At 35.3% G+C, this 16,052-nt stretch overlaps 1 protein-coding gene across 3 annotated transcripts in view; it reads left to right on the forward strand.

The window, feature by feature from the left end:
* The window catches only part of CSMD3 (CUB and Sushi multiple domains 3), a 732,271-nt gene that overhangs the window by 288,924 nt on the left and 427,295 nt on the right, over positions 1-16,052 (forward strand). For all 3 annotated transcript variants that reach the window (XM_074897604.1, XM_074897605.1, XM_074897607.1), the window contains one exon: positions 3,264-3,351. In XM_074897604.1, coding sequence (XP_074753705.1) covers positions 3,264-3,351 — 88 coding nt within the window. The remainder of the gene's footprint in view (positions 1-3,263; positions 3,352-16,052) is intronic.

Here is a 16,052-nt window from a genome sequence, read left to right on the forward strand (position 1 = left end):
TAGCTGAGGAAATTGAAGAGGCAGTATTTCATGAAAAGCCTATGCATTAAGTTGTTGACTTTGCACAAATTTCCTAGTGTGGCCTCAGCTGCATCTGTACTTGCATTAAAATAATAGACAGGGTCTTTTTTTAAAAAAAAAGCATGACTGTCATTCAACTGTTAGTACAAATAAGATAAGGTTAAGTGAATATCTATTTTACATTATGCCTTGTATTAGCAATGTCTGTAGAAATTTTCATCTAACATTTCTCACGTGTATGTCTTTTCCGTATTTTACTTTTTTTTATATAGCATATATAACATTCAATACAATATTAATGCATAGGTGATTTGCACATAGTAAAGCCAGAATGGTAATATTTGACATGATGATGCACTTTGAAACAAGTATGCATCAACTTCATTTTGTAAGTATTGAGATTAACAAAAATAATCATTGGGGGATCTAATTCAATCTGGGTTAGAACTTTGGAATTTCTTGCTCCCAGTTTCATGACCAGACCATGAATGAATGCTTCCCCTAGAGGAGCCTTTAATTTACTGCAATAAACCCTTTCGTTGCTTATTGTCATATGACTATCTGGGGTGTAAAACAAACAAATATAGATAGATATGTGGGGAACTACATAGAACTGTATTTCAGAATGAAAAATGAAGCATTATGTATGGAAAAGTAGCATCAATGCAAAACTAAAATGTGCATTTATTTTTTTGTTAAACTGTTAACAAATCAGAATGAATTTAAGTTTGTGCTTAAACATATTTCTGATTTGGGATCAAATCAGAAATCAATTTAATGACTTAGAATGTTTTCTTCTGAATTATTACAGTGGTGTGTGTCTTATTTTAATTTTGTCACTGTAGTTATTTTACTGATTTTCTTTACATAAGCCTTTATATTTCTATTTATGAATATTAATAAATCCATTATTTGTCATTTAAAAATCCATTTCACACAGTATTTTTAAGAATAGAACTTTATACAGAAGGTGTCAAACAGTAGGCTCTTCAAGTTTCGATTTTTGGTAGAAATGGAAGTATATAATAGTTCTTCCTTTTTGATTTTTTTTTTATATTAATATTTACTCTATTGCTTGTGTATGGGCAAATATAGTGTACAAAAAATATTTGAAATATTAAAACATTAGTTACAACAAATAGAAATAACTCTGTTTAAATAATATTTTTACTTTTTTTATATAGTATCTCTGTGCATAGATATATGATACAGCCCTAAAATAACACCACTGTATTTTAATTTCTTTAATATTATTATGAGGCATCATGAATAATTTCCTAACTATAGTTTAACATATGTTTAATCTCAGAAAAGTTAACAGGCTGTCACAAATGTGAGAAAATGTCTTTTATCCTACTTTTTCTCAAGAATACTTCCTTTCTCTTCCTGCATTGCTCGGTGAATGCTAACTGTCTAACCAAAATTTTAAGGTCTTTTCTATATATAGAGGCTACTTACTTATGATGATTCTCAATTTCTCACATCTTGATACTTTGGAACTATAGAAAAGCTTTGGAACTATAGAAAAGCACCCATATATTTCAAAGAGAGAGTTCATTCTAAATGTTCATCCAATAAGTTTCTGCTAGATGGCCCTGTGAAATGCAGTTGATGGAATTGTAATTATCTGAGAGATATACATTCCATCACTAGTAGGAATGTGTGTTTCTCTAGCTAATATTCTTTCATCACACCTACAAATACGGGAGGAGGGAAAGACTGAAACCCACTAATATGGATAGGTTCTAAGGCAGAGCCCTCCTGTCCCAAAAGTCCCCTGAGCCTGGAGATGCAGATGGACAGAGATTGCCTTGGTGTGCAATCAGAACAACCTTGGACATGGTACAGCTCTTTGTGGCTGAAGAGGATAAATACTGTGGTTCTCATTTGACAAAGGTTGAGCCTGATAGGTTTTTCGAGCAGCGTGTTAAGTTGAGAAGCTTTTCTTTCAACCCTCTGCAACTTTTTCATTTGGCCTTTGACTTCCTCAGGGATACTAAATCAATTCTTCCCTTTCTGTGTGTGTAAGACGACAAATTTCAAGGAAAGGAAAACTCCCAGTTATTTTGAATGTTACTGTCCTTCATTAAAAACTGAAATTTAATGAACACCCTTTAGATGTATATTTAGAAACTACATTTTTTATTCAGGTACATTCAATTCAGAGTGTAATATGATTAGCCTAAATATATGCAAACCTTTTCTTTAATGGAAAATCTAATACTGCACATTCTAGTTCCTCAGAAATAAAGAAGAATAAAGGTGAAATCTTTTTCTGCTTACCATAAATCTCTTGGTTTCATGTCAAATTGCATTTCTGAAAAAATTATTCTATCAGGCCATGAATTTACCACGTAATAGCAGAACAAACTCCTTTGCTAAATTTTTTTGGGGGGGATCTGCTACCTCCTGGTTCAATAAACTTCAAAAATTAATTACAAAATTAATAGAATTATTTTGGCCTAAAATTGTTTTTGTAAGGTATACTTTTGCCAAACTGTAAAAATTACAAGAAAGTACATAATGCGTTAAAAACAAAATGAGGGAGGAAGAATGAGGATTGTATTGCTACATACAAATTTCTGGAAAAACACACTGAAACGTTCACAGGAAGTTTCTCTCTGAAGATCCATTTTAGTTTATTTTATATGCAAATCAAACTGGCATTTGAGTTTACCTTCAGATCACCATATTTTGGGGATATCTGCATTTTCAGTACTGATGAAGGACAATTCTCTCAGCATGAGCCTATGCATTCAAGTTTTATTATAATTCAAGAAGAAAAGGTCAGCTCTTAGTGGAGGTGACATTTATTAGATTATGTTCACAGTAAAATCTTACAGCCCTAAACTTACTGAACACTCTTTTCAATGTTAATGTTTGTATAGGAATAGTAATAACATTTCCATAGGGGTTCAATAATATTACAAGCAAAAAATAGATGATTAGTACAACTTATACAAAACTTGTATTATTTTGTTGAAAAAAACCCAAACCAGAAAATATATGCTTTGCTTATTATTGGGAGTAGAAATTTATGCATTAAAACTAGATATCATATGGGTGTTCATATTCTGTACAAAATCAATTTTAAAGGACCTAAAATGCAGATAATGTACGTTTTCATATTTGTTAATTGCTTAACTCTGTATTTGCTAAAAATTGTATAATTTTATCTTTTTGTTGTTGTTGTTTATTTTCTTTTTTTCTTTTTTTTCTTTTTTTTCTTTTTTTTTTTACAGTAAATGAGGGAGGTATTAAACAGGCATCCAATTTGTGTCCAGATCCTGGAGAACCAGAAAATGGAAAACGGATAGGCTCAGATTTTAGGTAAAATATAAACCCTACCATTATATTGTTTCTCTAATACTGAACTTGGAAAATGTATATACTAAAAATGTATTGCTGTTGTTGGGCTACCCTTTCAAAAGTGAACTTCTCAGTAAAGAGTGAAATGGAATTCTATATAAAATTATGTAGTGCAATATAGCCTGTACTTAGTATACAAAGAAGATAAAATATCTACTTGAAAGAGAGCATATATTTCTTATAATTTGACAAAAAATGGGTTGAAGGTAAGTTGAAATAATTTTCTCCTGTAAATACTGTATTAGATTTGCAAATATCTTGCCTACATGTGGTAATGAAGGTTTTTGTGAACAACAAAGCAAAACAAAGAGTAAAATAAAAATAAAAATAAAGAATAAAATAAAGAGAAAAATAAAGAATAAAAGCAGGACTAAAAAGCTGTACGTCGTTTCTAACAAATTCTTACATTTAATTCTTTGCTGGCTTTTTCAAATGTTTCTAGGAAAACTGCAAAGAATCAAAGAAATATAGACTGCCAGTGATACCTTGCAACTTTTTTTTAACCTAAACTCAAATCCTGGCCCACTTTCTTCCTCCATAAGGAGCTATTTTTCAAATTCCATATCTTGTAAGAAAACAATACCAAACTTTGCAACTTTGCAGTACTCTTTCAAAATATTCTATGTCTTTTTCTTCGTGAACATATATGACTCCTACTGTCAGTAACAGTTGATGCATCAGTAAAGACACACATATATTATCACTTCTTGAAAATGTTTTGAATTAATTTTAATCTTTTATCTGAGTTTCTGAATTATTTCCTTTTCAATTGTTGAACATTCATCACATCCTGAAAAGGACTGAATAAACGTATTATTATATATTTGATATATAGACAAATTTTAGACTGTGTTAAAAGAATAAATCTAAAGTGATGTACTTGTTTTACATCATATATGAATTTCACATTATCATAATGTTTACAAAAGTAAACTCACTTCAAAACACCTAAGTGAGGAAAGAGAAAAGGAAGAAATAAATAGAAGTGAGATTGACCATTCTTAAATTAAATGGTTTTGTTATATTCAGTTTTGTATTTTACATATCACACAGCACACTTCCTAACATATGAAGATAATAAGTGTTAATCTGGGACACGAGCAAAGATATTATGAAATTATCTTACTTCATTCTTTTACATAGCTTTTTGTAGTTTTGTTTTGTTTTGTCTTTTGTCCCTATAATCAAGCAGAACTGACAAGTAAATATGCTAGCTGACAGTAGTTATTAAAATTTTCCAGTCAGTTATTATAGTCTCCCTATTTCTCTAGTTTTCAGAAAATAAAAAATTCAGTGTGCATCAGAGGAAGCTTTATAACTAATTTTATGTAGAATGGAATATCTGACATTACCTAATAAAAAATGATTTCTGGATATTTTCAGAGAAATAAAAATGAGCTGTATTTCTTAATACATGCTTTGTAGAATGTCATGCTTTGTAGAATCATTCCTTAGGCCAGTGTTTCATACTGTAACCTCAGAAATACTGCTTGGTGGTGAAAGGCATTGACAAAGGATATGCATATCCTCTTCGAGTGTTATCTCTGCAAGTGACCACTGAAAGAATAACGTGAAAGAACAGTCCACTTAACCTTATGTGAGAGTCGGTATCTCAAAGGAGATATGATGATGATCTTGCCCTCATCTTTCCTTTTAGGCTAAATTATTAGGATATAATTTAACATTTTTCACTATACATTGTGATGATGTGATTATCAAGCAAGTCTGGATAATCTTCTCTAAATGAATCCCATCGGCTGCAACGTCTTCTCAGGAAGGTCTATTCTTACTGTATTTCTCAGAAACAACCCAGAAAGGACTAGTTTCCTATCAAAAGATTGAGCCTTTACACTATTTTTGTGGTAGCCTCTCTTTTTATTTGGAAACTGGAGGGGGGGGGCGGGGGGATATATACACACACACATGTGCACAATTTCTAGCCACTTTATTGACAGGCCTTAAAAAACGAAAGTTTTGGTCTTACACATATTAGTGATAAATAAGGTAGTTTCCTATCTAAGGCTTGTTGAATGTCTTACAAATGTGAATGGTGAGATTTGTACTCGTAAAGAACAGGACTGGTGAGTTAGTAACACATATGTCATTTGTCTCATGTTGAATACTTGATACATTCAAAAGAGGTCTTACAAGGAAAGGTACAAAAGCAAACTAGAAATTTTCAACAGACTGAATAAAATTCCTTTTTAAATTAACCTGGTTTCAAGTGTTGCCATTATCATAATGGTTGCTCAAGTGCTTCATAAACTTCCAAAGTAAGAATGCTACTAATTCTTTAAATAAGACATTGAAAGAAAATGCTTCCAATCAGTTAAAAAAGTACAGTGCTATCTTTTCCAGGTTGTCTTATACCTGACAGAAAGAAAAATAGCACACTTCTCCTTTTCTCTTCTTGAAGTCACTCTATAGTGTAGGAAATAGCTTTACTTTGAGTTTGTCTCTTTTCCCCCCCTTCTGATAAGGAAGTGAAAACCACAATTAAAACACTTTGATTTTAAAATACAGTATTTTGAATAAGTGTTTAGAGCAGTCTTTATTAAGATCAATCAAAAACTAACCAGTACAATTTAATCTGTTTTAGAGAAGAGAATGCTTTTGTCACTTCTCTTTATCTTTCTTCAAATGTGAAGGTATAAGTTTGGAAGCATTTTATTGCAATTTCACTCCTGATTATAAACACTAAGTGCTCTCTCAGGACATTCATATGTTCTTACATGGTTCTTACATAGATTTAGAAAATCTGTAATGCAAGCTCTAAGATAGGATGCAGCATTTCATGACAGTCTTTATGACCTGACACTCCATGTTCACTGTTTTGGATATTTTTTCTAATGTGAAAATTCCCCATGGCTACATTTTGAATTTTCAGATATGTTTCTGGTACTAGCTGCCTATTTGAGCATAAGAGGCCTTTGCAAGTTGAAATAAAGTCAAGAAGACTTACTAATAGCTGCCAACTTTTCCTATACTGAAAAAGATATTTTACATCCGAAAGAAAACTTGCCTTCCCTAGAAGTTTCTTAAAATTTTAGATGTACTAGTGTTTGTTCTGCTGGAATTTCCAGCAGTTTATTTTACGTTACCTGTCATACAGTAAAATGAGTGTCCAATTTTAGAATCAATGCCACTATGGAAAATATAAGAAAGATGTTACAGATGAAGAGAGAAAGTTTTCATGTGATCTTGTTGCTTTTTTAATTGTTGGGGTTTGGAGGCTTTTTTTCATTGTTTATAGTGGAATAAGCATTGACAAACTGAATTATACTTGGACAAGTATTTTATTATGAAGAAACATTTTGCTCCACCACCATCCCAAAGTTCTGGCTTCATGAAATGAATGAATGAGTCTATATCCCTCTATCTCTGTAGTGTATTCCAGCTAGGTATTTAAAATTCAGATCAAACTTGGATCACAGAAAAGCAATGAGTGCTGTTGGACAGCCACAAAGGTACTAATGTGCTCTTAAAAATACAGATTCTACTGAAAGAAGGAAGCATATGAAGTATGTATTAAAGACATTTTATGATACCAGTGAGTTGAGTTACAGTATATCTAATGGTAATTTTTTCACTTATTTTATATTATAAATTAATTTATGGTTATTTTCTTTGGAAGAATGACTTTGAAGTGTAGCCACAGGGATTGATTGAAACTTTCACATTTAATTTTTCTTAAGCCTTCTCTGAAGCACATACCCTTCTCTGCAGCTATGTAAGGTGAGCTTGTAGACTCTGAAACTTCTAGCCAAATATCCTGAAAATTGAGCAAAATTTAGACAATTTGTAGTGTGAGATGTGAGGGTAGTTTAAAGGGGAAGAGTACCTGTTTCATTTGTCAGCAGTTAATTGGTTCCTTTGTCAAGCAGAAGCCTCTGAGAGTATAAGCTTTGTGGGAAAATGTAACACCATAAGAATTGTTTAAGCGGAATTACCAGTGATCTCCCAAGTGTTGGGAAATCCTCTGCACCTGAAATGTAGTCATCACTTTAGTTTGTTCGGCACATGGTAAGTATTTTTCTTGACCAAAAGTTTTGAAGGTTTATTCTAACATTAGTTCTTGGAATCCTAACATTTCTCAGCAGTATTGCCAAGTACTGTATCAACTGATCTACAAAAATGTTCTTATGCATGCTCTTAACTTGGGACAGGTTCTGTGGTTTAGTTCAACATTCCTATTGTGACTCAAAGACACTATGGTCGATTCTACCTGTAGCTTGCATATGCATAATTATGGATCAGTGGCATGTTGCTAGATTAAGAAAACCTGATACACTGCATAGCCTTGAAAGCTTGCACATAGCTTTAGGTTCTTTCACTGCAGATGGAGAAAATAACACATGCTACAATACTGATTAATTATTTGCATTAGCATTAAAATGCATCATAATATTAAAACAATTCTTTGATAGGGACAGACTTTAAAAGCTGATGTTTAGGTATTTTTGGTTGTGTTTTTTTTTTTTTTCTGTGGCAAAAAATTGTGTACTCTCTCAAACTCTTGGGTGTAGGTGTGGACAGAATAGGTTAATAGGGCAGAAAGATTTGAATCTTGGAGAATACTTTTTTCTATACTTTATATGACTTTTCAGTTAATTCCACAGAAACAGAATGATACTGCAATGTATGAATTCAAATGTATTCCCTTCGCATCAGTACAAAAATCCAAATGGCATTATGTCTTTCTTCTAGTCTGTTCCACCTATCCATCACAAAATCTGCAAGAGAAGTATAAGTGAAAAATGCAGATTAATATAATTTATTGTTACAGCTGAGGTTAAGGTTTTGATTCCTTGCATAATTGAATGTTGTTGAGTAGTAATTTAAAGAATATATCAAATAATGGAGGAAAATAGTCTAAAATGTTAGCTTGCTACACATACACCACATGTTAGAAGAATACTACTCAATATAAACTTCATATGAAGTTCAAAATTTTAAACCTGCTCTTTCACATCCTTTAGAAATTCTGTAACTTAATTTTAGACTCCTTCTCACTGCTTTTAGTTTATGTTCTTTGAAGAGGGATCCCAAATCTGGGGCAGATGCTGGAGACTTCAAAAATAGATATGAGATTAAAGTGTTTTTCTATGACGGTATTATTTAACATTTTTTAATGTTATTTTTCCATTGAAAATAAAATCATAGATTGATTTGGGTTGGAAGGGAACCTTAAAGATCATCTTTGTTCCAACCCCCTGCCATGGGCAGGGACACCTTCCGCTAGCCCAGCTTGCTCAAAGCCCCGTCCAACCTGGCCTTGAACACTGCCAGGGAGGGGGCAGCCACAGCTGCTCTGGGCAACTTGTGCCAGGTGGTGTGTCACCACCCTCACAGTGAAGAATTTCTTCCTTCCAGCTAATCTAAATTTACCCTCTTCCAGTTTAAACCTGTGACACCTTGTCCTTTTACTACACTCCCTGATAAAGAGTCCCTCCCCATCTTTCTTACTGGCCTCCTTGAAGTACTGGAAGGCCGCTATAAGGTCCCCCAGGCTGAACAACTCCAACTCTCTCAGCCTGTCCTCATAAGGAAGGTTCTCCAGCCCCTTGATCATCTTTGTGGCCTCCTCTGGACCTGCTCAAAAAGGTCTGTGACCTTCTTATGTTGGGGGCCCCAGAGCTGAACACAGTCCTCCAAGTGGGGTCTCATGAGAGCAGAGTAGAGGGGGGAGAATCACCTCCCTTGACCTGCTGGCCACTTTTTTTGATGCAGCCCAGGCTTCCATCAAGAGCTTTCTTGCATCAGGCTTTCTGGGCTGCAAGCGCATATTGTGGCTCATACTCAGTTTTGCATCCACTAATATCCCCAAGTCCTCCTCTGCAGGGTCTCTCTCAATCCACTCATTGCCCAGCCTGTAACTGTGCTTCAGACTGCTTCAACACACAGGCAGGACCTTGCACTGGCCTTGTTGAATTTCGTGAGGTTTCCATGGGCCCACGTCTCAAGCCTGTACAAGTCCCTCTGGATGACATCCTTTCCCTCCAGTGTGTCAACAGCACCACAAAGCTTGGTGTCATTGGCAAACTTGATGAGGGGGCACTCAATCCCACTGTCCATGTTGCTGACAAAGATGTTAAAAAGTGCCAGTCCCAAAACAAGCCCCTGATGAACACCACTTGTCACTGGTCTCCACTTGGACACTGAGCCATTGACTGCAACTCTTTGAGTGTGACCATACAGCCAATGCCTTATTCACCAAGTGATCCATCTGTCAAGTCCATGTCTCTCCAATTTAGAGACAAGGATGTTGTGCATGACAGTGTCAAATGCTTTGCCCGAGTCCAGGTAGACGGCATCAGTTGCTCTTCCCTTATCCACCAATGCTCTAATCCCCATGTAGAAGGACACCATATTTGTCAGGCACGTTTTGCCCTTAGTGAAGCCAAATATATCCAACTTTTGTGATTTTTTTCCTGAAAATGAAAACCTGGAAACAATCATCTTTGTCCTATTAGAAATAGAAATTAGCAGCTAAAGTTACTGACATGCATGCATTTCTGAAGCCACAAACTGCTTTAGCACAGTATGTTGTAGATGCAGCAGCTTTATATGAGAGATCAAAACAAATTGAACAGCTTGACTGAATCATAAAAATATTGATTGGAAGGGTCCTTGAGAGGGCATCAAATCCAACCTCCTGCCCAAGGCAGGACTAATGCCATCACTAAATTAGATCAGCTGTGGCTTTGTTTAACCAGTCCTGGAAACTTTCAGGAATGGAGATTTCACAACAGTCTAGTTATGATGTTCCAGTTCTGCCCTACCTTTTCTAGAAGCTTCTTGTAAGTTAACACCTGAATTTCCTGAACTGCTCCTTGTCTAATGTCTACCACATGAAGAAAAATTTGGCTTCATTATCTTTGTAACAGTTCTTGAAGTAGTTATGATATGCTGTTAGATGGTACCTTAGCTTCCTTTTTGTTAGACTAATTAAGCCTAACTGCCTCAATATTTTACTGTTAGTCATGTGCTCTAAGCCTCAGATTAATCTCCAAACCCTTTACAGTTTTTATTAATATGTCTTTTGTAGTGGCAAACCAAACACTGAGTGTAATATTGCAGATACAGCCTCACCAGTTAAGAAATAATTTCACTTGATCTGCTGCCACTGTTTCTAATGTAGCTGAGTATCTAGTTAGTTTTATTCAGAATGGGAACACATTACTGATCAGTAGTGCTGAAATTTGTACCTTTACTTGTTGAGTCTTACAAGGTTTCTGTTGGCCCAGTGCTCAACTTTGTCAAGTGTCTGGACTGGAGCTCTCTTATTCAGTGTGTCAGTAATTTTCCTATTTTAGTATGATCCATAAATATGCTGGGTGGTTATTCAGTCTCATCATTAAGGTTGAGGACGAAAATACTAAACAGCATAAGACCCCATTTTTACTTCCTAGTGCTCAGCTTATTACTAGACACAAGCTGAATATGAAGACATTGATTCCTACCCTTTGAGCACATCTGCCAAGTCAATTTTGAACCTATCTATTCATTGCATATTTTGTCGGCTCCCAAAAGACACTACTGCAAGACGTGGTGTCAGAGGCCTTGCTGATGTTGAGCATGGTTAGATCAAGTGCTATTACATCTACCACTGGTCCATGTAGCCAGTCATTTTGTCATAGAATTCAATCAGGTTGATCCCATATGATTTGTCGTTGGTAAATCTGTTTAAGGACCACTGATTTCCTGTTTATGCTAGAGGACATGTTCTTTCAAGGAATTGATGTGATGTTCCTAGCTTCTTCTTACCTTTCTTAAAATGTCATATGATATTAGGCTTTCTGCAGTCAAGTACTCATCACCAGTTTTTCATAGATTATACCAGCCTTGCATAGAATCAGACAGATTTTTCAGCATTCTTTGGTGAAAGCTTGCCTTTGAATACAGCCATCTTTTACATGTTGCTCCCCAGTATTTGCTGTCCCTATTCTTCCTAAAATCATGTTGGCACATGCAGATGTCTAGGAGCAGATGTGCTGTAGAAATTAATGCTAAAAAGATGTTGAATACTTCTGCCTTTTCCATATTGGCTTCCAGCATCACAAGGTTGTGTTATCCATTTATTAATGGACCACATTGTTTATGAACTCCTTTTTTAACTAGTTTGCTTTGCCAGTCTTGGCTGTAGCTGAGGGCTGACTCAGGAAGTCTAATTTAGTCACCCAGGGTCTACTAAATTAGTAGCTCCAGTTCAGAAAGTTCCTTAACCATAAATGATTGAAATATAGTAATGATCAGAAGATAAGCTGTACATGTTTGCCATATTCTGAATTTCTTCTCTAAACATTTACTTTTCATGACTCTCAGTATTAGCCTACTGGACTAAATGAATCCATTCTGGCCTTTGCATCCACAGATGGAACTCTTTTGCCAAATATATTCTGCTTTTGAAACTTGTTGGAGATATTCCTGCTATCCTTTAGATTTCTCTTTTTTTCGTGATGCATGTCTATATTGTATATAACAATGAGCGACTTCATAGCTATATCATGCTTCATTTCTCTTGAGATTTACAAAGCAGGCATAGTCTACACACACTTTTCAGTGGCTTCGTCTGGTAAGCTGTTTAGTTCAAATGTAAGTCAGGGAATCAAACTGCCCTTAATTGTCCACACTGGTTTTTTGACATTTGTTCCCACACTCTGTTTTGGGCTACTCTGCCATTTTCCTCTAAAATAATACCTGTGTACAGTTCAGAGGTAGACTACTCCAGGAACAAGTCCTCCCAAATCAGCTTCCACGATCTGATTTTCTCTCTCCATAATTCGTAGTTCTCTAAGATCAGATTTCCCACATGTCCTCAAGCAGTACATGCAAAGATATCATCAATTTCATCCTATCAAGAATACCTCTTTGTCCCATAACGCAGTCCAAGAAAAAGAAAAAGTAAAAAGGAAAAGGAAAAAAAAAAAAGGAAAAGAAAAAGAAAAAGAAAAAGAAAAAGAAAAAGAAAAAGAAAAAGAAAAAGAAAAAGAAAAAGAAAAAGAAAAAGAAAAAGAAAAAGAAAAAGAAAAAGAAAAAGAAAAAGAAAAAGAAAAAGAAGAAAGAATAAACCCTACTGAAATTGCTGCTATGTCACCACACCACAGCAGACCCACATCAAACCCATGATCAAATGCTCCAGTGAAAGCTAAGTCTAAGGAATATAGATGTAGACCTATCTTTTCATTTTGTTTTAGAACTAATAATTATTTCCTGGTAATCTGCATGACCTTTTTGAACCTTCATCATATTCACCTCATGCTCCATACCTTGGGAGGGAAGTGACACTTTACCCTCCTGTACTCAGTTACCTGAATTCTTGTATGTCATAGATAAAAGATATTGAAGAAAATATATCATCATCAGAAATCATGAGAAGGATCTGTCCTACTAGACAACTGTGAAAGAATTAATGTTTTTCCATTTTTGAAAGGCTGTATATGTAGATAATGAAAACATTGAAACATGTTAATTTGGGCTAGGCTTTTTTGACTGGGCTCTTTCCCGAGAGACGCAATTTCTTAACATTTTATTGATAAACTCATGATAGTCAATATGCTCGCCTTTATGCATGCCATTCTTACACTTCAAGTCCAGAAGGATTATACAGATTTCTGCAGGACTTTTTTTTTTTTTTTCCTTCTTTTGACCTTTCAGACAGGAAGTGCTTGTTTGACTTTTGAGATTATCGTCTTTTTGTATTGATCTGCCATAGGAACTGATCTCTGGCTCTTCAGTTTTCTTTTTAGACTGGTGATGTATCATCTGCTTATCTAATTACCCTTATTAGATCTCACTCACATGGCACACATGATTTTGTAAATTATCTAATCTCACTGTGTTTTATGAGTCCAGTATTCTTACAGTCATATACTATCAAGTATCAGTTGAAGATCAAGACTAATTTGGACAAGTAAAGTAGACTAGTTAATGTGAGTGTTACTTCTACTTTTGGAGGCAATAAAAATAATTAGACTTGTAATGTCTTCATAATAATTCCAAACTTCTGGAATTTTTGTCAGTTACAGTTTTGATACAGTCAGTTCAATTTTTTTAGTGAATGGTGTACTTCCTGCTCAGTGTTTCCTCTTTAAATCAGTCCATGATTAGTTAAAGGAAATATATTTCCTTTTTTTTTTTTTTTTTTAGATGCTCTTTTTTTTTGAATAATCAAAGGGGTTCAGATTTTCTCAACATGACTTTCTACAGCAGATAGATTCCTGTGAAAAACTAATCTTGAAAAAGTTATTCTTGCTACTTTTTCAACCTTCCTAACCATATAGTCTCTGGAGTAGCTGAGTATAATTTTTAACATTAATGAGAGATCATCTTTCTCCAGACTGTGATCTGTCTAGTGGTTCCTCTTCCGCAGTATCATATAGAAACTTAGCCTTACTCTGGAAGGACCAATACATTATGTTAACTTTTAAATTTTTCTCAGTTTATCACTTTTATATCTTCCTCCTTTTTTCATAGACACTGCAGCAATTCTTTATCCCCTTCTTTCACAAACTTTTTTTATTTATTCTACAAAAAGGAGCTGTTCTTGGACTAGTTCTTAGGCCACAACAACCCCCAGCAGCGCTACAGGCTTGGGAAGGAGTGGCTGCAGAGCTGCCAGTCAGAGAGGGACCTGGGGGTGTTGATTGACAGCCGGCTGAACAGGAGCCAGCAGTGTGCCCAGGGGGCCAAGCAGGCCAATGGCATCCTGGCTTGTGTCAGCAATTGTGTGGCCAGCAGGGACAGGGAAGGGATCTGACCCCTGTACTTGGCACTGGTGAGGCCGCCCCTCGATTCCTGTGTTCAGTTTTGGGCCCCTCACTACAAAAAGGACATTGAATGACTCGAGCGTGTCCAGAGAAGGGCAACAGAGCTGGTGCAGGCTCTGGAGCACAGGTCGTACGGGGAGCAGCTGAGGGAACTGGGGGGGTTTAGTCTGGAGGAGGCTGAGGGGAGACCTCATCGCCCTCTACAGCTGCCTGAAAGGAGGGTGCAGAGAGCTGGGGATGAGTCTCTTTAACCAAGTAACAAGTGATAGGACAAGAGGTAGTGGCCTCAACTTGTGCCAGATAGATATCAGGAAGCATTTCTTTACAGAACAGGTTGTTAGGAATTGTATTGGGCTTCCCAGTGCAGTGGTGGAGTCCCCATCCCTGGAGGTGTTTAAGAGTTGGGTTGACATCGTGCTGAGGGATATGGTGTAGTTGAGAACTCTCAGTGTTATGTTAATGTTTAGACTAGATGATCTTCAAGGTCTTTTCTAACCTAGATGATTCTGTGATTCTGTGATAGTTTATAGAGTTGTTATCCACTGTTAAATCCTCCTGATATGTCTGTTCAAGTTACTATATCATCTTTCATGCCCTCATTGCTTATTATCGATGTCTCTGTAAAGCCCAGACACTCCACAGATTTCATCAACTATATTGTGCTGACACCATTTCTTTCAAACATCTAACGTATCTAACTCCCTTAAAATTATTCCTGATCTCTTTAGTATTAATCTTCATTAGTAACTATTTTCATCATAGATATATTGATTACCTAACAAAAGTTGATCTCTGGAAAGTGTGTTCAGTCTTTTTAATTTTTTGTCTGCCTTTGTAAATTGGACTCTAACTAAAATTGCAACACTAAAATCCCCATCTATAAGGAAAGAAAAATGGAGCTCATTCTTTACAAGACAAACCCTTCAGAGAAAAATTAATTTTAGTGTTTCAGCAAAAATGGATGTTATCTCTCGTGGGATCAAACACAGATTTGAAGAACCCATCCAAATCAATAGTGAAATCCTGTCACTATTGAACAATATCCTGAGACCTCTTCCAAACTTTTTTCAAAAGCGCTAGTTTTAGAATTTTAAAGGAACCTTAAATAATTTCTTTAATTGAAGTACTATCCCAGAGACTTTGCTTACAGAGCTTTATAAACCAATTTAAAAAAAAAAAAAATACATAACATAGCAAAGGCTGGAAAATGGGCTAGAGATCTATGGCATCCATCTCAGAAGAATCAACTAATTCCATGATTGACAAGGTCACACAGGAAAGCTGCTATAACAGACTTCTGAGGAGTTGCTCCAGTGTTTATTCTTAAAATATCCAGAGATAGGCTGTGTGCATAGTGTAGCCAGTCTTGTCAGCCATGTACATGTGAAAAATCATGAGGGCATATACATCAAGAAAAAGTTTAAATAACGACCTGATGCTAAGATCTGGTAGCTATTATTCTATACAAAAAGTGTGTTATGAAACAAAAGTCACTTTGTATTTTGACTAGAATAAAACCGAAAAGCACTTACTATGAGCATTATCCCAGAAAAAAAAGTGTTAATTCAGTTCCTCTTTGAGTGTAAATGTAAATCCAGCAGAATTCTTTGAAATCAATGAGCCTGTGATCTGATATTTTGATGTTTGAGTTATAATGAATTATAATGTCCAGTTACTATTCAGTATTGATGGTATGCTAATTTCCTGATGACCGAATTAGGAGAGAAGATTTTTCAAGGAATTGTACCGAAATAAAAAAAAAAAAACAACCCAAAAAAACCCAACACAACAAATTCGTTTTCTGCACATGTAAGTAATTAAGGAAGTTGTTTTCTTCTGTTCAGTTATAGAAGAATTAGGAGAGAAAACCAAACCTTTCATAGTTTTGAGTTA

The sequence above is a fragment of the Athene noctua genome, chromosome 2 (genome assembly GCF_965140245.1).
Source record: "Athene noctua chromosome 2, bAthNoc1.hap1.1, whole genome shotgun sequence".
Lineage (NCBI taxonomy): Eukaryota > Metazoa > Chordata > Aves > Strigiformes > Strigidae > Athene > Athene noctua.